At 41.1% G+C, this 25,722-nt stretch overlaps 2 protein-coding genes across 2 annotated transcripts in view; both read left to right on the top strand.

Moving 5' to 3' along the window:
• Window positions 1-4,161, top strand: part of LOC138604539 (alpha-2-macroglobulin-like) — a 34,890-nt gene extending 30,729 nt beyond the window's left edge. Inside the window, exons 32-34 of the mRNA XM_069676470.1 lie at window positions 820-888; window positions 2,156-2,261; window positions 4,118-4,161. Coding sequence (XP_069532571.1) covers window positions 820-888; window positions 2,156-2,261; window positions 4,118-4,161 — 219 coding nt within the window. The remainder of the gene's footprint in view (window positions 1-819; window positions 889-2,155; window positions 2,262-4,117) is intronic.
• Window positions 4,162-5,127: 966 nt separating this feature from the next.
• The window catches only part of LOC138604540 (alpha-2-macroglobulin-like), a 55,835-nt gene continuing 35,240 nt past the window's right edge, over window positions 5,128-25,722 (top strand). The window contains exons 1-10 of the mRNA XM_069676471.1: window positions 5,128-5,133; window positions 6,930-7,039; window positions 12,665-12,845; window positions 16,143-16,299; window positions 21,070-21,122; window positions 22,862-22,882; window positions 24,673-24,841; window positions 24,948-25,032; window positions 25,305-25,428; window positions 25,534-25,654. Coding sequence (XP_069532572.1) covers window positions 5,128-5,133; window positions 6,930-7,039; window positions 12,665-12,845; window positions 16,143-16,299; window positions 21,070-21,122; window positions 22,862-22,882; window positions 24,673-24,841; window positions 24,948-25,032; window positions 25,305-25,428; window positions 25,534-25,654 — 1,027 coding nt within the window. The remainder of the gene's footprint in view (window positions 5,134-6,929; window positions 7,040-12,664; window positions 12,846-16,142; window positions 16,300-21,069; window positions 21,123-22,861; window positions 22,883-24,672; window positions 24,842-24,947; window positions 25,033-25,304; window positions 25,429-25,533; window positions 25,655-25,722) is intronic.

Below are 25,722 nucleotides of genomic sequence, written 5' to 3' on the forward strand. Positions count from 1 at the left end.
ATTCAAATACAAAGACTTAAGTATTGGCCGTTACCGAATAATCCTCCTAATACTAATGCAATAAAAAATTATACATAATATTAATAACATATCATTAAAATATGCCAGCACCTCACTTTATGATTGTAATTTTGCTCAAAAAAATTCGGGGACTAATCAGATCGGTGTATTGACTGTAATACTCGCCGATACCTTATACCTGATACCACATTTTTTGCTGTATCGGAGACTGACACAAATACTAGTGTCTGCAGGGCCAACCCCATTAGGGGGGAAGATTTCTGGGGCCCAGAAGCTAGGGGGTGCCCTGGAGTCAAGCAATAACCTTGTTCATCCTTAATATATATTTGAACAGAAATACTCACCGTTACTTATTAAAATACCAAAAATTCATATTTCACTGTTTCAAAATGAAAAATGAGAGAAGGAAAGGAAGGAGAAGTAAAAGAGGGAGCTAGCAGTGGCTTTTTTCAGACAGCTCAGTATGCTGCTCCAAGCCAGGATTAAGAGACGAACAATAGCAATGACAATGATGTGTCTACTACTGAACCAGAACCAAAAACCTGCTAGACCTGTACCTATGTAGTCACTGAGGAAGTCTACACTGCATGTTTATATAAAGGATTGAGCATGTTGAGATATCATTACAATAATCTCCATTACTACTGTTATTATTGACAATGTTATTGTTATCATAAGTCTTATTTTATCACCTCTTCTAATGTGTTTGTTTCTTTGGATCAACTGTGTTGTGTGTAAGGTGCTGTATAAATAAAGTTGATTTGATTTGAATACTGATGACAGTCTGTGCTTTGGCAGCTGAAGAGATCCAGCTCAGTGAAGCGTGTAGACGAGGAAGATGGATACATCAACATCTACTTAGACCAGGTAGGAAGCAATGAAAGAGTCACTGTGAGAGAGTGTGTGTGTGTGTGTGTGTGTGTGTGTGTGTGTCATGAACCCATTCAGAACTTCCTCTGCAACAGGAACAACACTTAACTTCATGGAAATGCCACCAAGCTGTGCAATGAGCTGTGTGTGTATAAGATAAGATAAGATAATCGTTTATTCATCCCACAACTGGGAAATTTACAGTGTTACAGCAGCAAAGTGGATAGTGCAACATTACAATAAAGGGTATATAAAAATAAGTAACTAAACAAGTGTATCCTAAAAAATTGCGTATCCTAATTTACAAGCAAAAAAGAACAAAAAAGACTACCATAGTTAAGTTCCAAAAATAAGACAAAAAGCTCGTCAGTGAGCAGGGAGCTACTGCAACAGGCTGCCACTTTTGCACCGCAGGAACCGTGTGTGTGTGTGTGTGTGTGTGTGTGTGTGTGGTCTTGGTGGTTGTGATCCGTGTATGCGCGCAGCCCCGCCGATCTCATCCTCTGAACTGCACAGCCAGGGCTGATACTGTAGGAATGTAGGTGAGAGAGTCGTTCTTTAGATTTTCTTCAAAATAAGTATAATAGTGGGCATAGTGCAACTCCATTGCATGGGCTTAGGATCATGCAATTCACACGCTTTTCTACACTGGGACGACTACATAAACAATGTTGCGTAGTTGATGATACTCTTTTTGTTCTCCTTGTTTTTGAGGTGCCTTACCGCCACCTTCAAGTGTACTCAGGTACGGAACGAAATTACTAATGTGAAAGCTGACTGGCGCAGGAGAGGAGAGGGGGGGGCAACCGTACTCGGGTACGGTATGAAGCATCCGTACCTAATGTGAAAACACCCTTAGACATGGAATAACATTTATTACAAACTTAAAGTCGATTGTTTTCTTTAGTGCTATTTCAGAAGTGCAGCCCACAATTTTGAGGTGCAGATTTAATTATTCACGTTACGGACATTTACTTGCTGGGTTCACACATTGGTTCTCGCCCCAACTTCTTGCAGACATTTTAAAAAGTAGGTTGGAAATTTCGACCGTTTGCATTCACATATGTAGCCCACTTAAGAATGTCAGGGTGCAGAGTGTGTGTGTGTGTGTGTAATGATGATGGTGAAATAATGCTCGTTATACACACATATTCACTCCCCTTAATTTTAATGCATATCAGCAACATCGGTGAATCTTAGCAGAAAAATCCTCCACATGTGAGTAAACTGAATTCCTTTAGCAGCCTGTTCTTTCATGTTACAGCTGAAGCAGAACGAGTCAGAGGTCTACACTGTGAAACAAGAGAGGGATCAGCCTGTCGGGAATCTGAAACCAGCTGTGGTCAAAATCTACGATTATTACCAGACAAGTAAGAGACTCACTGTCACAGTCTTAGTTGTACTGTATATTTCACCTTATTGAAGTGTGCATTCACAAAGCACTTTAATCTGCTCACCTTGCTTCCCTTTAGTTCTCTTTTACACACTCAACACACTTGGGATTCTGAGGTGTTCCCAGGCCAGGCAGGATATCCACTGCTCAAAAAAAATTAAAGGAACACTTAATCATCACAGTATAACACCAAGTCAGTTAAACTTCAGGGATATCAATCCGTCCATTTAGGAAGCACAAGTGATTGTGAATCAATTTCACCTGCTATGGTGCAAATTAAAGAGACAACAGGTGCAATGGAGAGGCAAAAGCAAGACAACCCCCAAAAAGGGAATGGTTTTGCCTGTGGTGGCCACAGATAGTTGCTCTCTCCTGATACTTCCTGACTGATTCGTCTTTAGTTTTGTGTTCTGCTCGTGTCCTTGTCACAACTGGTAGCATGAGGCGGTACCTGCAGCCCAATCAGGTTGCGCAGGTAGTCCAGCTCCTCCAGGATGTCACATCCTTACGTGCTGTCGCAAGACGGTTTGCTGTGTCTCCCAGCACAGTCTCAAGAGCATGGAGGAGGTACCAGGAGACCGGTTGTTACACGAGGAGAGCTGGACAGGGCCGAAGAAGGGCATCAGGCAGCAGGACCGATATTTGCTACCATGTGCAAGGAGGAACAGGAGGAGCACTGCCAGAGTCCTACACAATGACCTCTAGCAGGCTACTGGCTTGCATGTTTCTGACCAAACTGTCAGAAACAGACTCCATGAGGGTGGCATGAGGGCCCAACGTCCTCTAATGGGACCTGTGCTCACAGCCCAGCACCGTGCAGCTCCATTAGCCTTGCCCAGAGAACACCAGAATTGGCAGGTCCGCCATTAGCGCCCCGTTAACAGATGAGAGCAGGTTCACACTGAGCACATGTGACAGACGTGAAAGAGTCTGGAGATGCCGTGGTGAACAATATGCTGCCTTATCATCCAGCATGTCCGGTTTGGCGGTGGGTCAGTGATGGTCTGGGGAGGCATTTCCTTGGAGGGCCGCAGAGAACTCCATGTCACAGCCAATGGTACCCTGACTGCTGTTAGGTACTGGGATGACATCCTCCAAGCAATTGTTAGACCTTATGGTGGTACAGCGGGCCCTTGGTTCCTCCTGGTGCAGGACAATGCCCGGCCTCATGTGACCAGAGTGTGTTGGCAGTTCCTGGATGGCGAAGGCATTGATGCCATTGACTGGCCCTCTCGTTCCCCTGACTATAATCCAATTGAGCACCTATGGGACATTATGTATCGGTGCATCAGATGCCGCCAAGTACCGCCACAGACTGTCTAGGAGCTCAGTGATGCCCTGATCCAGGTCTGGGAGGAGATCCTGCAGGACACCATCCGCCGACTCATCAGGAGCATGCCTAGACGTTGTCGGGAGTGCATGCGAGCTTGCAGGGGCCATACACACTACTGAGTCACATCACGAGTTGCTATGATGACATTCACGGAAGCTGGATCAGCCTTTGATTTCATTTTTTTACTATGATTTGGGGTGTAATTTTGAATCCAACCCTCAATGGGCTGATGAATTTGGTTTCCACTGACCGTTATTATACAATAATAACGACAAATTATACAATGTACATGTAAATATTTTCAACTTGAATTACACGTTCATCAAGATCTGATGTTTGAGTTAAGTGTTCCCATCATTTTTTTGAGCAGTGTCCTATTATATATGTCTGTGATGTTAAGTTTCCTTTCAGTGTAGGAAAATAAAAAAAATGCTTGTGATAGCAATACACTATTGAATGTGTCTATTGTGTATCTGATTCAATTTTTTTTGTTTTTTCAGGTGATGAGGCGGCAACTGACTACACTTCTCCCTGTGCAGAGTAAGTAACATTTTAAATAACATCGGTAGTTTTTTAGGAAATATTCCTTCATTCTAATTCTGTGCTTGATGTTCTATTAATCACATGGAAATTTCAGTAAAGTCCAAATTATTCACTTAAAAGTACCACAGAAGGCACTACTCACTGTAATATGGGAAAATTGGACCAAGTAAAATCATTACACTTTGTAAGGCCAAGGATTCATCTTGTAGAATTGAATATCTAGTGTTATTTTCCAGAAACTTCTCCTTGCCAGTATTTAAGTATAAATATTATCTTATTATTATCTATCTATATTATTTCCTGCCAGTTTTTTAAAAGACTATGTAAATATTAATATATGTTGGTGGTTAAAAGATGATTAAGTAAATGTGTTTCATCTCCAGGTGATGAGCTGTAAAACCCTCTGTGGAAATCCTGCTGAAAAGCTTGTTGGACTTCTTTCTGTTGGGAGAATCACTGTGTCACCTTTTTTTCTTGGTCTTTTAAACTTTTTGAGCTGTGTTTTATTTGGACTGGAACTTCTTTTTCTTTTTTCTTTTCAGTTTTCATTTTTGCTGTCCATCTTCTTCCATTTGTGACTGTGAGTAATAAACCAAAAATCAGTTTGCATTCATAACTTAAAGCTTCCTCTTTTCTTAACACTGGAACTGGCTCCCACGAGCTCAAGAAAAGCAGCAGATACTCTGTAACAGTTCAGTCTTTAATAGATTCAACAAAATCCATGTTATTTATACGTGAAAGTAACGCATGAGACATACAGGGTACCAATAAAACAGTATGGTCCGAGAATTGATTGTGAGTGTGATTTTCCACAAAGTAGATCCTGTTTTTACATAATATTCTAAACTTTTTGTGTTTTAATATGATCATCTTGATTCAACCAAAATACAAAGAAAGATATTGAATACTGTAAATTCTGTACTGAATTCAGCAGATAAGATTGTCCGTATGGAGTACTAATGGAATAATGCAGGTACTGTCACAGAAGTCATGTCAGACACTAACCAGTTTTTTGAAATTATGATTTTGGAAGAACGACCAACCAATCATTTTTTCACACACGTTCCACTGCATTTATTTTTCTTTCCCTAATCATCATGTATGTATGTTATTTAAACATTAAGATTAATGATTTCAGCTTGTTTATTGATTAAGAGACTATTTTCACACTTGTCTGTAATATGTATTATAAGTTTTGATAATTGTACTAAATTTGCTCATCTCAAACTCGTCCATGAATGCTTACATCATCAGGCTCCTCAGGTGCTCAGTGACCTTGTGGTTCCACTGAGAGTATCAGGCTCTGTAACTCGTGGAGCATCTAATGGAGATTGTAAAGTGCCCTTCCGTCAAGTATCACTCGGATAAAGCGCCTTTTCTGTTCAGGGGATCAGTATGTGGAATGCCTTACGTGCAGAGCTTTAACTGGACCCTGACTGGGAGCATTTTAAACTCAAAATGAAAGTTTTTGAAGAGGGCTCAGTCATGTATGATTTTGTGTTTCCTGTTTTACAGAAGGTTTTATTGTCGGACATTTTGTATCCTGTCTCTTTATATCTGTTTTAAGGTTGAGCCTGTTTTGTACCGTCTCTTGTGCATTGGTCGTTGATTTTATGTATTTTAAAGACCTATCTAGGGACGGGCATTGCAAACTAGCCAAGGCCATAAATGCTGTAGTGTGTGGCATCGGTTTACTTGTGTCATACTTGTCCCTATACAAATAAACATGAAATAAATAAATTTAACCTGTTTTGAAAGAAGTGACTCGTGAATTTATTCAATGACTTGTAAAAGAACAGTGATGCAAAAGAGGAAATGTAATTTGTAATATTGACATTGTAATGAAAGAAAAGGCAGATGAATCCAGAGACAGACAGACAGACTGTACAGATAGACAGACAGACAGACAGATAGATGGATGACTACACAAAAATATACCACTACAAAAGTGAAACATGTTGCCTGTGTTGACTGTCACAAAATGATCATACATCAAGTGTCCAAATATATTTTCCATGCACAAAGCTTTATTCCAAATCTTTTCTTTGTGTCTGACAAATAGCCTCACATGTTTTGAGCTATCAAAGGGTTCTTTGACATTTGGTATGTTTACTTATTTTTCTGGCACTTTTCTAATAGCTTCACTTTTGAAAGCAAGAGGCTACATCCACTTCTTTTATATAGTCTATGATACCAACAGGCGTGAAAAAGCATACCACATAACAATTCATATTGGGCCTGCATCTGAAGTGGAAGCAGACAAAATAGGAACTAATTATCTTACCTAAAACAGCAGCGCTCCATCAAGGGCTGATTATGCCGCTGGAATCACTCCAATAATAATTGGTCTCCTGCAAAGGACAGCAAGGTCAACACCAACTTTAATTAGTTATCTTGAGTAAACACTCAGTCAAGAGCAGCACGGCACAACTGAAAGGCAGCGTGAAGGCCTCTGACGCACAGATGAAGCTCTTTAAACAAACAAAGGTAGAAAGGTACAAACAAAATGAAACATAACACATTAATAAGTTCTGGTGCTGACTTAATAATATTCAGCTTTTTAAGGCTGTTGCTACTGACCAAAAGATTACATGGACTTGGGAAATCTGTGGAATTTGGTGCTATGAACTCTGTTGGATCAGTGATGAAGGGACTGAACTGCGCTGCATTGTCTCCAAGAACCCTACAACCTGGAGCAAACACCTCATCTGGGTAGAGTATGCCTACAACACACTTCCTTGTTTCTCCACTGGTCTTGCACCCTTTCAGTGCACCTATGGCTATCAACCACCTCTGTTTCCAGTTCTGGAGGAGGAGGTCAGCGTGCCCTCAGTGCTGGCTCTGATTCGTCGGTGCCGTCGCACCTGGAATCAGGCCAGGTAGGTTTTGCTAAGGAGCTCAAGAAGCTACAAGACGACAACTGACCGTCATTGCACCCTGCTCCTTCCCACCAGGCTGGACAGAGGGTATGACTGTCGACCCAGGACCTTCCTCTACGTGTGGAATCGTGCAAGTTAGCCCCTCATTTTGTTGGCTCATTTCCTGTGTCCAAAGTAGTAATCCTGTGGCTGTGAGACTGACACTCCCAGGTTGATTGAGGGTGTGTCTGATCCTCAATCACCCCAGCTGTCTTCTCTCTGTGTGAGTAGCATTCCAGCATTTATTCCAAGTGAAAGACTTTCTAGTGTATAACCTTTTGACTTTTTGGATCATGTTTTTGCCCAGTGATTTTTGTACCTGTGCCCGATTTTTTTAACAGCTTTTGTCAAGTATATTTTTTCTCAGTCATGAGTTGTGCATTTCTGTCCACCGTTGCCAAGCCTAAAAAATCACCCCCCTCCAGGTGTCTCCATCATTGCCCAAGTGGGCATTGAAGTCCTCTAGCAGAATGTTATAGTCCCGGAAAGAACCCTTTCTATCTAAGTGGTTCACATTATTTCTGAGCTTTTAACCCCTTACATCACAGAACGACCTCTTCGATCATCGAACCACAATCTCTTGGTGATACCACGCACAGAACTTAAAACTAAGGGGGACTGCTCCTTTGCTGTTTTAGCACCCACACTCTGGAACTCACTTCCGCCTTCCATTAAATCAACTGAATCTGTCGACTGTTTAAAAAAACTCTTAAAAATCCACCCTTTAAACTTGGCTTATAGAACACCTCTGATCTTTCTATGTTTAATGTGAGTATATGTGTGACGCTTTGGTATGTATTGGATCATTCTTGGAGTATATCTCGCCTGTTTGACATTTGTGATTTTCTTTTAATTACTGCTAGTCTTGTTCTTTATTGTGCTGATCTGTTTTATCTGGTTATTGTTGTAAAGCACTTTGTAACCTGGGTTTGGAAAGGTGCTATATAAATAAGGTTTATTATTATTACTATTATTATAACAAACAAAAAAGATGCATCAGATACTATTACCCATAAGGTCAACGCAAGTGAGGTAGAGAGAAAACAGATGAAGTGAAAAAAATTGTTTGATCAAAAATAATTTGAGGCAAAAAACAAATTGCAAACTACAAAAGAGAGATACTGACCACCATTGGGAGATGGGCTTGCACTTATTATCAGAGCTGGACCAGCATGTTACTCATCTCTGAGGCCTTTCACTATCTCAGAATCAGAAGGTGAACTGGTTTTCCAAATACAGTTGAAGGAATAAGTATTCCAAAAGCTGTAGATGTAAAACCAAGGAACAAGTGACACATTCAACATGTAAATATCGGTGTGCAAAGGCAGCTGTTTTTTTGTAAACTTAAAACTGCCACGTGTTTAAAAGTGTTACCAATGAGCTTAATTTGCAAATAGAATTTTGACATTTGCTTTTGCAGTTTAGACCAAACACACCAAGCGCACAGCCAGTGGCACCCTGAAGCAGTACATCCTTGTTGATCCACCCAGGTCCTGTTTAACTGTCTCATGACTGATCTCAGATGACGTGCTGGACAACCAAGAGAGAGAATAATAACAAATTAACAAATTTGAAAAAATAAAGCTGAAACCTGTTTTTTCACTGAGTGATATTTTTCTCTCCTGAGATCATGTGTAAGCTATAAATGATCACAATGTGTTTTGCAGGAGGAAAAATGGAGCATGACTTTTAATTAACGTGCTATTATGTTGTCCTACTATGTTGAATGAACACATTTTGATACCATGTGCGATATTACTTTTAAGTAGTGAACTATAGGAGCGCTGGTTTAGCTCAGCTGGGAGAGCGGGCGCCCCATGTACAGAGTCCTCGTCACACTGATCGCAGGTTTGACTCCCGGTCTGCCGATCATTTGGTGCATGTCATCCCCCACTCTCTATTCCCAACAATCTGTCAATCTTCAGCTGTCCTGTCAAATAAAGGAAAAAGCCAAAAAAAATAATCTTAAAAACTGAACTATAGTATGTTAATTACCATGTGCAGTATTACTTTTTAATATCAGGGGCTCTAATGTGTGCATCACCATGTGCAAAACTACTAATCTATTACCTGTATCAATACCATGTGCAATATTACATTTACTTTCCCTATCATGTCAATATTACTTCAAATTATTACCATGTACAGGAGCCAATACTATTGTCTATGTAATTGCCATTAGTGTGCATAGGTCTTACCTAAAAACAAATCCCAGATGTGAATGTCGAATACTTCATGGGATACCTTCATGTAGCCTACAGACACTGTACATCTTTATTAAAGCTGTACCTGGTGTGAACTCACACAACACATTTTAATCAGCTGCTCTGCTTGGCAAACATGTACATCTACTGTAAGCTCACATGGCACAGATCAATCAACAACCATAACCTTGGGCTTTGGGATTCACCTTTAGGAAAGCGGAACTCCTTTGACAAAAGGAAGGAGGCTGCAAAGGTCCAACAAACTTGGGAGGAGTGACTGCAGAGGGAGTGGTGGCAGTGGTTTGGAGGTATAAACAGCAAATCAGCCCTACCTCAACTGCCACCTCCGTTTGGGCAACTGCGTGACCTGAACATCAATCTTTGTCTCGGTCTCAGTCCGGCCCACAGCAGGCTGCAAGTGAGTCCTCCTCGAGTGCAGTCCGGTCCGCTCACCTTGTCGGCCTATCCCCTGCAGACATGACACCTTTGCTCCAAATGTTCGCTGTCATCATCGCAGCAGCGCTTCTGCAAACTGCGACCTCATCTAACCTTGAAGACACGTAAGTAAATAAAAATTTGTCCAACAAACTGCCGAATTTAATATTGACTGCAAAAGTTTGATTTGTGCTTTTAAGCCGGTGACACCGAGTGCACGCGCCAGTGTTTTCAGGAGACGTAGCTGCAAGTGATGTTTGTAAAAGTTGGAATTAATGTTGTATGTTTTATGTTTGGTGTACACAAGGACCAAAATCCAGCACTGTCCCACTCATACATGTATGTGCTTTCGTGTGTGTATGTGTGTGTCAAAGATTCTCCATCTGCTAGCACTAACTTCCATTTGATGAATAATGTTCTCATAGCTACTCAAGTTAAAGAGACAAATTGGAACAATGATTGATGACTGATAATCCGCCACATTTAAAAAAAAAAAAAGTACTTTTTTACCCTTCTTAAAGATACTGGGAGGAGTTTTTAAATGGTAATTTAACAGACTAAAATTAATACTGATGTCCCTGTAAGACACAAAAGCAAATCAGATCATCAGCCACAAGAATGACTAATTATATAGTTATTTTTAATGCCTGTAACCGCTGCCACAGGGTCGGTGTCAGACGAAGCGATTAACAGCACGCTGCTGAAACAACCTTTATTTACACTTTCCAGGATAAAGACTCACACTGAGTGATATGTTTGACTATTAAAGCTGGAGTAGGTAACAATATTAAAACTAACTTTTAATCATATTTGCTCAAACTGTCAGTTTAAACATGCAGTAGTACATGAGAGAGATAATCTATTAAAAAAATCATGTTCCTCTGCCTCCTCCTACTGCTCCCAAAGGCATTTGTATGAATCCAACGCTCCCGAAACACACAACCAATCAGAGCCGAACCCAAGCTCTAACCTGGAGGTTGTCATCTCTCAAATTTTGAAGCAAAGTCCGCTCTCTTCTCCAGCTTACCTACTGCAGCTTTAAGGGGACACAGGATGAGATGTATCTAATAAATGATAAACTGATGTCACTTGGTTCTGCTGTGTAAAAAACTACAATCTACCAATGATGGACTACAAAGAGCGCATCAATCACCCGATGCTTTCTTACAGTGTTGTTTCATGCAGTAATAAAAACATGGGCATGAAAAACCTGACCTCATTAAGATGTTTATAGTGTTTGATGCAGTTCGACCGTCAGGACGAGGCAGCTTTTGGCAGCATCACAGCTGAAGTGTTCATATATCTAAACGAGCAATTCAAACTTCTGCAGCCTTGTGTACGAATGAATTATGAATGTTTTTGAAATCACTAATCTTAATGTATTTATGTTGAAAAATCTTATTCCGTTTTTTTTCTGGTATTTGTAATAGGATCTTATAATAGCTTTTACAATATTTGCATTAATATTACTGTAGTCTACACTTGTTCTGTCTTACTATGAGCTTGTGCATAATGTGTGAGCACAAAAAACTGCAAACTAACACACTTCCCCGTCCCAGATTAATATTTTTCTTTATTTTATTAATGATAACATTATTAATGACAAAATAACAATTGCGTTTTAGATATGAACCTCATCAATGTCATCAAAACAGAAGAAATAACTCTTCATAGAGGCACATGGGTTTTGAGCTTTGAACGGCATTAATCTATATTATCCTACAGTATAGATACAAATACAGTTAGAGTTACTGAGTCATTAATAGGAGGTGGGTATTAAATAAAAAAGGAAATTAAGTTACCAAAGGTGACGTGAAATTTGTCATATTTAGGGGTACTTGCCTAAATTGTCCTGCCCCACCTCTTTCTGGTTCTCCCTGCCTTTGTGTAGCTGATCTGTTGATATCCAGCATGAGCTGTGCTTTTTACAAAGTTGCCCAAATAACACAACTCGCATTTTGAGTTTTTATTCCGAAGTTTATTCTGGTCAAAACAAACATGAGATGATGATTAAATAACGATAAACTGTTCAGCCGTACTTGAAACTTGACTTGCCCCTCAAAGATTTCGGACTTTCCCACAATCCTTTTTTGTATTTTGCATCATTAACATTACGCGCTGAATGTCATTACCTCCCATCATGCGCAACCCCGCATCGGGTGCTTGAATGGCCACACTCCGCAGAAGACACCATGGCAAGCACATCACCTGCAGCTGTTACAGTGCCATTGCCATTTACCACATCTTTTGGCTTTAATAACTTCATGTGAAGCCTAAACAAAAGAATCAGCGAATGCAACATCGGCGGTCTGAAAATGAAAGACGCTGGATCAACTGCACCAAACTTTATCAGGCATCTGAAAATGCACCCAGATAGGTCAGTCAAATTAGCATACATGATTAGCTTAGCTACATTAGCTACTAGTGTTAAGTTTGTGGGAGAGCAACTTTTAGATACCCGTTTACTGAATTATATATTGTTTGCAAAGATATGTTTGCTTGCCAGAGCTGGATTGACTTTGTTATGACTATAAAACTCATCCATGTTCCACTACCGACATCTGCTGGCTAACGCGGTTAAACCAAGAAATGCCACGTCAATTGAACAGGTCTCTGAGTGTTCCCGTTTACTTCATAGATTAACTAGCTTGGGTAGGCGTTCTGTTTTGAAGCATACAACAATCAATAAATAAAAATCTTTGACTGAAAAAAAAAAAAAAAAAATTGGTATTTGGTACTCACTCTGCTTGTGCACTCGTTGAGCTTCAGAGGAGTCTTCCACAAGCTTAAGCTGGCAATCTTGTTGCACAATAATGGCAAAAAAAGGTTGTAAGATAGCGTTAGCAATGAAAAGACGTGTTGTGTGACTTTTGTTAAAACTTTTACACTCACATGATTTTCTTCTCACGATTTGTTCAAATCTGTAATGTTCTCTCTCTTCATGCAGCATTTTTACACTGGCGGTGAGTTCCCGGGTGAGAGGAGGGGAACGGGAGACCCTGTGTGTGCAAATTCATGGCCCATCAGAGACCATCTGCCTGAACGTCACCCTTGATGTGAATTCAAATACCACCCTCATCCTGGAGGAGGAGGTCGAAAAGGACTTTCAACTCTGTCGAAAGTTCCAGGTCTGACTCAACACACATACACACAGTTCGGCCATTTTGGTCTTCTTTTGGTGTTTCCTTCTGCATTGTCAGTGTCAGCGAGGTGGACTAAAGCAGAACTCAACTTTAAATGTTAATTTGATCTACAGTGTTCATCTCTCTCCTTATGGCCTTCCATTAACCCTTTGAAAACAGAGGATATTTTTTTTTTTCGTTATTGTTTATATATATATATACAAATATATATATATACAGTATATATATATATATATATATATACACAGTGTGTATAATATATACACACACACACACACATATATATATACACATATATTCATATACATATATTTACAGCAAATGCACACATACAACCATAGAGAATATCTCTAAGTGACTTCAAAATCGCCAGACATAATCGCCAGCTCACTCACCTGATGCTCTAACACATATGGTCCACTATATTTAGCTTGCAAAGCAGACCCTGGAAGTAGCAAAAAGACAAGCACTTTGTCACCTGGAGAAAACACCCGGTGTTTAGCCTTCTTATCATACCATCCCTTCATTCTGGTTTGGGCCTCTCCCAAGTTGTGCTTCACTATTTCACAAGCATTGCTAAGCTTAGACCTAAAGTTACACACAAAATCTAAGAGGTTGGTAGAAGAGGGCTGGCTGTCTATCCATTTTTCTTTCAAAAGTTTCAAAGGGCCACAAACTGCATGGCCGAACACTAGTTCTGCTGGGCTGAAACCAAAGGATTCTTGAGTCACTTCCCTAGCTGCAAAGAGGAGTAAGGGAGTTCCATCATCCCAGTCTCTCTCAAACTCCTTACAGTAGGACCGCAACATAGTCTTAAGGGTCTGATGAAATCTTTCTAAAGCACCTTGAGACTCTGGATGATAAGCAGATGAGGTACAATGTTGAACAGACAATTGCTGCAACACCTGCGAGAAAGCACGAGACATAAAGTTTGACCCTTGGTCAGTCTGAATGATTCTTGGGAGACCAAATACTGTGAAGAACTTAATTAGGGCCTTGGAAATGGCTGAAGCTGTAATTTGACGAAGAGGAATGGCCTCAGGGAATCTTGTGGCAGCACACATTATGGTCAACAAAAACTGGTTGCCAGATTTGGTGCGAGGAAGGGGCCCAACACAATCAACTAAGATCCGTTCAAAAGGTCCTCCAATAGCTGGGATAGGATGTAGGGGTGCAGGTGGAATTTTCTGGTTAGGTTTACCAACACTTTGACACACATGACAAGTTCTACAATATTGTTTTACATCCGATTTCAAACCAGGCTGGAAAAAATGTCTCAGAACACGGTCTGAAGTTTTTTTAATGCCCATATGTCCCGCAAGGCAGTGATCATGGGCCAAGCTCAAGATATCAGGACGATAAGCACTCGGGACAACAACTTGAAACACACTCCCCCACTCATCCTGACAAGACATCTTAGGAGGGGTCCACTTTCTCATCAGCACTCCATCATCCACAAAATACCCACAAGAAAGGTCTTTTACTGCCTCCCTGTCAACATCCTCCTCAAAGAGGAGAGACAAAGTTTCATAATCTCTGCTCAACTTTAAGCTCTTCACGAGAGGGGAAAACTTTGCTAAACCCAAAAGTCGCATCTTTAGCTAAGAATGTGTCTGAAAGTATCTTGTCAGTCACATTTGTATTTATTGCTTTTTGACATGGCACGGGTAGTCACACAGACAGGAAAAGTGTCTGGATAGTGCCGCTCAAGTTCATCTGGAACTTCACTCACAACAGGAAACAGGACAACTTCAAGAGCAGCAGCTACTCTGTCACCAGCAAGATCATTTCCCAATATAAAAGACACACCATCAATTGGGATGCGAGGACAGAGAGCTACCGCAACCTCACCAGAGACCAAAGAGGTTTTGAGGTTTAGGCTATACATTGGCAAAGACATATAGCATCCAAACCCTTCAACAAGAGCGCTAGATCCTAGAGAGGAATCATCATTAAACTCCAAACAGTCCTGAAAAATCAGGGACTGAAATGCTCCAGAGTCTCTCCAGATTTTAATGGGCTTCGTTTTTGCTGGATCAGAACCGAAAGAAACAAAACCGTCCATAAGAAAAGATGAAGAACCTGGTAGCTCTTTCGTTAGAGATGGATGCTGATTAGCCTGCATAAAAGAGGATTCTTTTACAGTTTTTATTAAGGCTACAGGTTTGGAAGATGTTTCTTTCTTTCTCAAGACAGGACACTTAGCAACAAGGTGACCAGGTTTCTTGCAATAAAAGCAAGCTCTTTCAGAAGGAACATTTCCTGGAGCAGTTCTTTTGAACGAGTTTGAGACAGCGGGAACTTGTCTTGGAGTACGAGCTCTAGGGGAAGCAACATAGAGGAGTCAGAGGCTTTTAAATCGATCACAATAATCTTTATTGTACAAAAAAAACTATCTTTAAACAAAGGACAAGGTGGCTGGGGCCATTGTCTGGTCCTGGCTGCTGGTTGAGAGAGGAAGAGGGAGGAGCTTGCTCAGGCCTTTATAGACAGCTCTCAGGTGCAGGTGATCAGACGTTGATTGTATGGAGGCCAGGCAGTGCCACACAGCAACACACAGAAGTATGGAGGTCAGGGAATGCCTCAGACAAATGAAAAAAGTGTTAGTCCGATACATAACATCATATACATGCACAGAGTCACCTACATGCAACTCTCAACTCAACGTTCTCCTGACAATAGGCAGCTCAGTGTCCAAAGGTGTATATTAAAAGGGACTGGTTATATTATCAGGCTTTTTGCCAAGAATGCATACAATAGGGGATAAGTGTAGAACCACATCCAAAATCTGTCATCATGGAATGCATCTCTAACCACAGAGTTTTCACAGCAGGACAGTCCCATAAAAAAATAATCCAAGAACCACAAGCACCACAATTATGCCAACATAGCTCAGAGGCATTAACAGCCATCGTTGCTAGTGTAACTGGAGTCACATAAGCTCTACATTAATTCTTATATTGAATAATCTTATATCTGAAACATTTAGATATATGTATGCCTGACCTCTATATAGAAGACACCTGTGACATAGAAAAAGACATATAAAGTTCTTTTCCCCAGGCCACCGGCGTTGGAGTACAGGCCTTGTGGGCATCCAAAAACAACGAGCTATGTTCTGTTTTGTTGTCGATGACGCGGTACGTAAAGCAACATGCGCTTTTAAACATCAGGCAGCAGAGGGTGGCCAGGATCTAGTTGCATATTAACATGTAATGTGGAACTGTCCAGGTTTTAAAGTATTTTAGCTCTCTGACAGATATGTGTTTTCTGGTGTTGCAGGTCCCCACAGTGTCCAGAAAAACTGTGGCAAAAATTACAATTGGTTTTGAGGGTGAGTTCTCCTCTTTAAGCAAGGATACCAAAATCCTCATTGTGCCTTCTACTGTCACCCACATCGTCAAGACTGATAGACCCATCTACAAACCTGGTCAGACAGGTGAGTTTTAAATATTTGTGTCCTCAAAATGTTAAGAGGACATGGAAAGTGTTAAAAGTCTCCTACTGTGAGGCAGAAATGCTGTGTCTAACTCTTTCTACAGTCCTCTATCATCTCTGCACTGCTTTAAAGCTTATGTAAGCACTATTTCAGACTACATTATAATATCCGCTTAATGCTGAGCCACAACTTGAAAAGTGGCAGTTCCCTCTAGAGTTCTTGGTTGAGTTCGAGTGCATTAAAATATAAAGAAAAACATCCATCAATCACTTTAACTTCATAAAACCATAAACATATATATATACAGTATATGCTTTATCTAAAAGGTTGTAAAGATGGTTCAGCCTATTTGTCATCTCTCTATATGGTTTTTTTTATGGACCTATATTTCATAAAGGGACATTTCACAGATTTAGTACAGCATTTTTTTTATTCAGCAGACTTGCGAAGATAGATCCTGACTTAAATCCTGTGTGTGGGTCAAGCATTAACAACACTGGATACTGCTCTTCCCATAATGCAACTTGATAGCATCTTGTCATCAGACCCTGCCCACTGCTAAATTTTTAAAAATTTCTTGCCATAATTTTGAAAATCAAGTTGCGACCTCGGGCTGAAAAATGAAGCTAGCGCTGAGGTGCCAAAAACCTAAAATACCAGAATGTGCAGCAGAATTAAACATGTTTACAGCCTGGTAAATAAAAATGTTTACGGTTTTGGTCTCTATAGCTTTATTTCCAATTCATGACAACTGTCTGGGTGAATAAAACTGGTTCTGTTCGTGGCTTCTGCCTGTTAAAAAAAAGTTTTTCTTGCCACCGTTGCCAAATGCTGCCAGGTGTTTGCTCATGGTGGATTAATGTTGTGTCTCTGTAAATAATATAACAAGTACATTCCAGACCTGCTCTTTATGTAGTGTCTTGAGAGAACACTTGTTATGAAGTGTCATGTTGTCCAAAATCAACACTGTTTGTCATAATACCTCAGTTAGTATCATGTTAGCTGGTGGAGTTATTCGTCAAGCTAGACTGGCAACACCGACATACACACTCGGATAGTACTGTGGTTGTCATAACGTTAGCGTGCATGCTAAGGTTAGCTAACCAGCTCTAACATAACTACACTGCATGGATCTGGCATTGTGCTTCGTAACCAAACGGTATTAGCGAAACATTAGCCAGGCTGGAGAGAGCTGGGATGAAGCCGTGCTGTGAGAGAAAAAACGCTGCACCCGGTGAGAGAACTCTGCACGCGGGTTTTGTTTCTATGACAACAATAAGTTGTGGGTCTGTTTTGATCCCAAAAAGCAATCGAAGGTCTCCATGATTCGCATGCCCTGCCAATGTTGACTCTAGTTTCCCCCCTGAAGTCGATCACATTCCTGTTAAACTTTTGTTTGCTTTATAATCTTGTGTGTAGTTTGTGTTGGTGTTGTTGTGGGTGCTGTCGTTTGTTGGCATCCGTCTCCATTTCACAGCGTGCGTTGTCTCGTGTTGCACACTGTTGACTGCAGCGGCGTAGAATGAGCTCTCGGCAGAGGAGGTGCGAACGCGCAGATACGTCCCATACTTTTGTTTCGCGGAAAAAACGGCCTGAGTGCTTTACATAAAAATCAGCCCACAGGTTGTTAGAGGCAAAAAAGCAAGTTGGGGAAGGTCTCGATTTATCAGTTCCTCTACTATCCCTTCACACATTGGCAATAATAAATTATATTTGATTGATGAATATATGTGAAATCTTACATATAGCCCCTTTAAGGGTGTGATTGCTATTCTAGTTATGTTAGCACAAATGAGCAGGTATCATTGTCTGTGCTCACCGTACCTGGTTTGTACCTTGTTCAGTGCTTCTCATACAATGGTCTATTTGTGGCGGCTCATGCACAGAGTCAGGATTGTGGTTTGCTTTTTCCCGCAGAGAAGACTGCAGGCGGAACTAATGAGTGGACTGGTTATTTTACGGAACTGCAATAAGTTTGATCACCCAATGCTCCGTTGCTGGCGCCCACTGCAGCAGCGCCCGTCGTGTGTGTTGTTTTTTCTTGAATTTCAAACCCTGGATCACCAGTGACCTGGAAGCCCTTCTCAATAAAAAGAAGCAAGCCTTCAGGTCTGGAGACCGGGTGGAGCTGAGGAGGATACAGCATGACCTGAGGGAAAAGCTTAGGGAGTGCAAAAACTCCTACAAGAGGAAGCTGGAGGCCAAACTCCAGCAGAACAACGTGAGGGATGTGTTGAATGGAATGAAAGAAATCACTGAGTTCAAGGTGAGAGACAGAAAACCTGCAGGCAGACTAGATAGGGCAGATGAGCTAAACCTATTGATTGAACAGATTTAGTTCACAGCTCACTGCTGCCTCCTCCACCTCACACCAGACCACCACACCTCCAGTCTTCCACACACCTCCACCGCCCCTCATGCTTTTTCACCGCCCCTTTCTCAAGCGCCTGGACGGTATCAGACTATGGGTTTTGAAGACCTGTGCCAGCTGTCGTCTCGATTTAGCAACACCTCTTCAACCTGAGTCTGAACCAGGAGAGAATACCTGTGCTGTAGAAGACGTCCTGCCTGGTTCCGGTATCGAAGAACTATAATTGCACTTTTAAAACTCTTAAACACTATATGGCACATTAACACCTCTACCTCATTGTAAAGTATGTTAACTTTTAATATTTAGGTCTTCTAAAATTTGTTTACATCTCAGATATATTTGAGATTTACTACAGTTTAGGTTATTATTTGTTACTGTTGTGTACAATTTCTGGTGTATATATGCAACGCTTTCTGTATCTTGGCCAATAGGTAGCACCCTGTGTTCGTAAACCTAATTCCCTAGTTCTATTTTGTACACACTTATCCCTGTTTTTAAAGTATATTATAATATTAATATCAATAATTATTTCCTCCTTTAATATTTGTGTGACCTCCTGTAGTTATGCATGTACCTAATTTATCACAGAACAACTATGTCCTCACAAATTAACTTAAAATGTTTTAACAAAAGAGGAAAATGGTAAAATCAAGAAAATGATTTCTACTGACCTTTTACAGAAATAAACAAATTGTTATACACACAAATAAAATGTAATTTAGCTCCCCTTGACCTTCTGTTACTATTTTTTTTATATACTTTAATGTACATTTGGTTTAACAATAAATACTATTAGCAATACCAACAAAGATCGACTTAATTCTTATGGTACCTGTGAAACCGAGTGGGCCCACAATCACACTCGTAAAAGCCGGCGACCAGAAAAAAACAGAGGCAACTATAGAAAACAAACCCCTGTTGCAGGCCTGGTCGATGCTGGAGAGCGTGTTGGCCAAAAAACAGTAGAAGCCGTTTTACTCTGACCGAGCAAAATAAAGTGTAAATTCCAAGTGTAGCGGAATGAGCTGGCGGGCTGATGGCTGACTGTGGCAGACTGACGGGGCAAATTTTCCTTCTCCCTCGTTGCCAGAGGAGCTACCAGGCTTTATCCTGATCACCTATCTGGTTAATTTAGCGTGTCCACCGTTGCCAGAGGAGCCATAGACGCCGATTTATTTTCTGCTGGTGGGTGCTTCTCTCTCTGTTTCAAGTTTGCAGAGCAACTGTGTCTTTCAGTCTCCCCGCAATATCAGAAGGAACATGTGGGGAGGGACGTGGAGCAGCTAGCTAGGCTAATTAGCTGGAAGGGCTATTCACAAAATAACAGTTACTACATCGTGTTTACTTAAGTCCAAAGCCAACACAGCCGACTTTTCACTGGTCTGCGGTCTTGCGCTCTAGTTTCTACAACGCTATACTCTACAGACACTTTTAATCATAAATCTCTGGTGACTTTTCTCATTGCCTTCCCGCTGCTTTCCTCACAGCTCCAGTAGTCGACAGCGCCGCTCGCTCACTTTTGTCGCTTGACCCGTGTTCCTCACTAGCCCCCGCCCCACAGCCAATCACAACACAGGAAAAGTGACATGACCCTTCAACAACCAACTACATATAATAAAACAAAGCATTTAGGTTGTACTCTATTAACACCACATGCTCGCCAAGTACACTGCAAACAATCTACTTAAAGTGACAGGACATATAGTTTATATTGAACTGAACATGTTAACACTAACCAGAACGTAGTTACTCTGAACAACACATGGGCAACTGTCTTGAGGCCATGAGTTTATCTTTATCTTTTTATTTTCGGAGCCTGAAGTGACCATATTCAGTCGAAAGGTTGGCCAAGCATTGCTCCTGGTTGACAGGTTGGGATGGGACAGGTATCCACTTCCCAGGTTGGTTAGCCTAACTTTTGAAAAAAAAGAGTCTATGTCCACCTATTTCATACAGTCTGCGTGTTTTCCAGGCAAGAAAGACCTCACAAAAATATGCCATTAAGGTTGCAATATGGGAAATGTAAGTGTTTGGAGCTTGGACTCCTTTAAAACCATCCTTCTCGTAGCTCCTAAACCTTCTTGCTGGCTTTCATAAAGTCATAATTTACATTTAGAAGGTGAAAACAGTCTCACACCATCAACTCTCAACAGAACTTTCCAAATTTGATTAGATTTTTCTCTGTAAGAACAGTGTGTTCTTATGTTCTGCTGTTTAAGTTATCTGTCCTCCTTTTACCACCTGCTGGCACACAATGGGAAGTGAACTATGGAGTTCCATTCACGTGATTCTCAATGTATCTGTACTGTTTGCCTTACTCTTACTTTGTATTGCTTTCTGTGTTTTATTTAGGGAATTAATTTAATGTTTGGTTTTTGTTTCATTCTTTTCCCTTACAGTCTACTTCCGAATCGTCTCCATAGATGAAGATTTCGTCCCTGTGGAACGAGTGGTATGTTAGATTTCTGGTTGCCCTACAGAATTGTGCAATATTGTATGATGTGTACAGTTAACTAGAAGTCTGGTGTGATTTCTACCGAGCAGGCAGTGAATCTGAAGAACAAGGTCTATTTTGGTTCAGAGAGTAGGAGGTGGAAGTAGGGCTGTTTGTTGATTTTGTAGACAGCGTGGGTGTGAAGCGCTGGGTGCAGTAGTGTGATAACCACTCTGTCAGAGTTCATTCGGCACACATCACGTTTGACCTAAACATCTGAATCAATTTTAGCTCAGGGCCTTTTCTGTTGTGCTGTAATGCTGAAAACAAGACAGAGGTGAATTTTATTCAGATCTGTCCAATGAAGGGGGTACAATGCTTGAGAGCAGGGCTGTCAATCCATTAAAATATGTAGTCGCGATTAATCGCATGGTTGTCCATAGTTAACATTTTTGACCTGTTGTAAATGTACCTTAAAGAGATATTTTTTAAGTTTTTAATACTCTTAGTAACATGGGGATGGACAAATATGCTTCCTTTATGCAAATGTATGTTTATTATTACTGCAACATTCCAAAACAATGACATATACTGTACAGACTAGTCTACAGAATAACCTCAAAGGTTCTGCATGCGCAAAAAATATGCTGAAAGCATAATATGGCAATCGCATATGTCAATGATTTCTGTGAGAAGCACATCACATGTAGATTTACTCAGTCTGGATGACCCTCTGTCTAGATGCTTATTTCTTCCTTCCACAGGTTAACTGTACTCTCTTCTTCACCTTAATTCACGTTTTAATTCACAAACTACTTTAATGTGATCACTTTGCTTTGCTTCAGTCCCCCAACACACCTGCCCCTCTGCTCTCTGCATAGCTGCTGGCCCCGCCCCCTCTTTCCGTCTGTCTCTGTCTGTTGTGTTGACTGTCTTCATCAGCAGTCTGTTTCATTAAGTCACAAAAGTTAAATATTTTCTCACGCAATTCAGTTCTCACAGCACGTTAGCCGCGTGTGCACGAGGGACTTTATTAATGACGTAGTGATCAAAATGATCGATTGTTACCGAATGACATCTGCACCTTTTTATAAGCTGTGTGCGGACAGAGAGCGTCCTGATGTCCTGTGACTCCTGTCACTGTTCCAGTGCTCTTCCTCAACAAGGAAAGCGGGCGAACGACCGTTCATGTGGAGCGTAGTCGTTTAATTGCACAGAAATCTGAAGCAGCAGCAAAATGTATGTAGCGTAAACATTGCCGGTGGTAACTCACATCAACAATAAATACAGACTTCAGCCCAAGAACCATGGAGCAGAGCTTTGAGGCTGAACTTGCCATTTAAAAGACCCTTTTCTTTATCCACTTCTGCTCACGGAGGTTTGTTTCTGCATGCTATTCACAACATTGCGGCTTCATCGCTTCCCGATTTCTCAAACTACGGGGCGGGTGGAGGGTCATAATATAATAAATAATAATAATAAATAATAGAATGTGCGTGTGTTAATCGCGCGTTAAAATAATTAGTGGCGTTAAAGGGAATGTGTGTTAATGCGTTATTAACTTTGACAGCCCTACTTGAGAGTACTCAGTCCCTTCAGCTATAAAGAAGTTTGTAATTGTAGCTTAAAATCAAATTATTTTAAGTCAGATACGGTGTTAAAACACACATATATTTAGATTCTATATTGTCTGTATTGTGCAAATTCTGTGTGCACCTCATACACTTTCACATAATTCTTTTTTGTTTCTTTTCCAGTACAAAGAGGTGGCGCTTCAGGTAAGAGTCACTAACTGATTGTGTAAAGACTGCCTCAGGCGCTTATTCTACCCTGCATGGCACCTCTCCGGCCAACTGTTGACTAGTTCCTTAAAATCATAATGAAGAAATTCTTGAAGCAAATGAATAAAGTAGATACAGAACTGTTTTGAAAACACCTCCAAACCAAAATATCTCGTTGCTAGCTAATGGTCAAGTCTGACTTTATGATGAGTGAGTGGGTGAGCTAGCAAGTCAACCAAAATAACCATAGACTGTATAAGTGAACATTTCTTGTTTTCAAAAGTGAATACAATGCACCAATCTGGGAACCCATCGGCTAGTGATGACGATATAGCCTCTGGGAGTTAGGGCAAACATTCCAGACATTCCGCTTTAGCCAACAGTTAGCAATAAGGACTTCCAGCCACAACTTCCTTTTCCACGCACTGCATTGTTTACAGTCCATTTAGCAGCTTGAGAAGCGACCGTGTGTTCAGATCAAAGTGAAGTGAAATTCTTCCCTCCAGATATGTCTGCAAAATAAACACTGTCATGTCTTGGTCCATTAAATCCCTCGGAGCGCCCGTTCATCTGTCTGTGCTGAGTCTCAGCTTCACTGTAAATAATAAGTTACACAGAGGCTGCACTCTGGCTTACTTCAGCGGGATGAAGCTGAAAATTACTACTCAGACTACAAACATACTACAAACGGGAACCCTGGAGCAGGATTTATGCAGAGTTTCTTCAACACACGAGTTCAAAAAGGTCCCTGCCAGAGTAAAATGAAACATGATTCGCCTGGTGTCCGGCCTAGGCTTTATGTCTGTCCATAGTGTTGTAATATGGCCTTGTTCGGTGGGCTGAGTATAGATGACATATGCACGGCAGCGTCGTGGCCTACGCCCTGTCTGTTTATTTCCTTTACTGGGTCTTTGCACGCTGGAGCGACACAGGTATGGTGAAAAGGGAGGTTTGTGTGTTAGTTGTGTTATCACATCTGACCTACATCCAGGCAGGATACACCTACATGTTCCTGTACTCCTTGATGATCTGGGGAATGTGGTGTGCAGAGCGTCTTTTGACCCCTGCAAGGTTAGGCCATGGCTCTACCCAGTTCAGTTGTATACTTTCTGGGTTGGCTGGGGTCCCCTACTTCTCCACTGTGGCAGCCCAGGGTGTAACAGAGGGAGGTAGGCTATGACGCCTGACCTTTTGCCAATCAGGGTCTGTGTGGTTGGTTCGATGTGATGTCGAGACAGGGCGTTCATTCATCGGGGCTCCATCCATTGTACCCATAGAGTGAAGGAGAGTGCTGCCTTATATACTGTGAGAGTCACACGTATAGGCCAGCTACGTTTACACAAAGTTCAGTGGGCAAATACGTGCACGTGATTGGAGGAGTGCAGTACCCATAGAGTCCAATAGAGGGCTCCACCTGTGCTTATAGAATAAGGGTTATAGTATCAAAACATTCGACATGTGTTTGCAACATTGGCTGTGTTGTGGTGAAATTAACTTAGTAGCATTTAGAATAATTAAACCTTGAGGACTCAGACTCAGACTTGGACTCAGACTCAGGTAATGGGGACTCGACACGGTTTCTTCATTTGTGACTCAGACTTGGACTTGGACTTGTAAACGGGGGACTCGACACTCAACTTGGACCCGAGGTTTGATGACTCGACTACAACACTGGTATATAGTATATTTGTTTCTTCCTTCTTGAACTTTAGATGCTTATGCCTTTAACCAGCGGTAGATAGCAATTAGCTCTGAATTCAACCTTCACAACCTTTGTCTGTATTTAGGATCCTAATTCAAATCGCATCGCCCAGTGGCTGGATCAGCACATTACTGGTGGTATCCTTGATCTTTCCCATGAAATGATTCCCGAGGCGGTAGAAGGAACCTACAGGATCATCGTCACGACGGACAAAGAAGAGAAAATATACCACAGCTTTACCATCCAGGAATACGGTTGGCTGCTCTTAAATGTCTCTAAAAAATTACATTGACCTAAATAATTGTGTGTTTTTAAGGATGTACACTTTTTCCTCATGATTTTCTGTTTGTTTTATTTTAGTTTTACCAAAGTTTGAAGTAAAGCTTCAAGTGCCCAGTGTGATTTCCCTCCTGGACCGAGAGATAACACTAAAGATTTGTGGAAAGTGAGTGACCAGTCGAACAGGACGTGGACTTTTACAATGGCACTGTGTGTGTGGGTGGGGCGGCGTTCGTTGTGGTTGCCATTACCACAAAAAAGTACCACAAAAAAGCAATATACAATTTATATTCAGTGTCAGGCTGTTTCTTAATATCTGAATAAATACTACGCTTGCTGTCTCTGAGAAGATAGAAAAGGTTGACATAAACTAAATCTATCTTAAATCAGGGTACGTTGTTTCAGTAAAGCATCTCTGTGTCCTTGTGCATTCTGCAGATACACATATGGGAAACCAGTTTCTGGTTCAGTCAAAGCAGAGTTCTGCAGAAGAGTCTATCCCTGGCGTAGGAGGTATTCATACAATCGTTACGACGACATTTGCCAGACTTATAACCTGAAAGTGAGTATATCAGATGAAAATTAATGTGACTTTCACACACATTGCTTTTTTCCCTAATTCTTTAAATGTAATTTTGTTTGAAATTGACTTGTGATTATCTTGTAGACGGAAAAAGACGGCTGTGCTACACAAGCTGTGAACCTGACAGAGTTTTTCCCCACAAAATATATCTGGCACTACCAGAACACCTTTGAAGTAAATGCTGAAATTGAGGAGAAAGGCACAGGTAGGCTGACTGGATGCTGGATAATGTTTATTAAGTTATCAACACGAGTTCCTGATCTGATCTGTGAT

Source organism: Semicossyphus pulcher, unplaced genomic scaffold (assembly GCF_022749685.1).
Source record: "Semicossyphus pulcher isolate SPU_LCO1_2020_fin unplaced genomic scaffold, fSemPul1.0.p SCAF_26, whole genome shotgun sequence".
Lineage (NCBI taxonomy): Eukaryota > Metazoa > Chordata > Actinopteri > Labriformes > Labridae > Semicossyphus > Semicossyphus pulcher.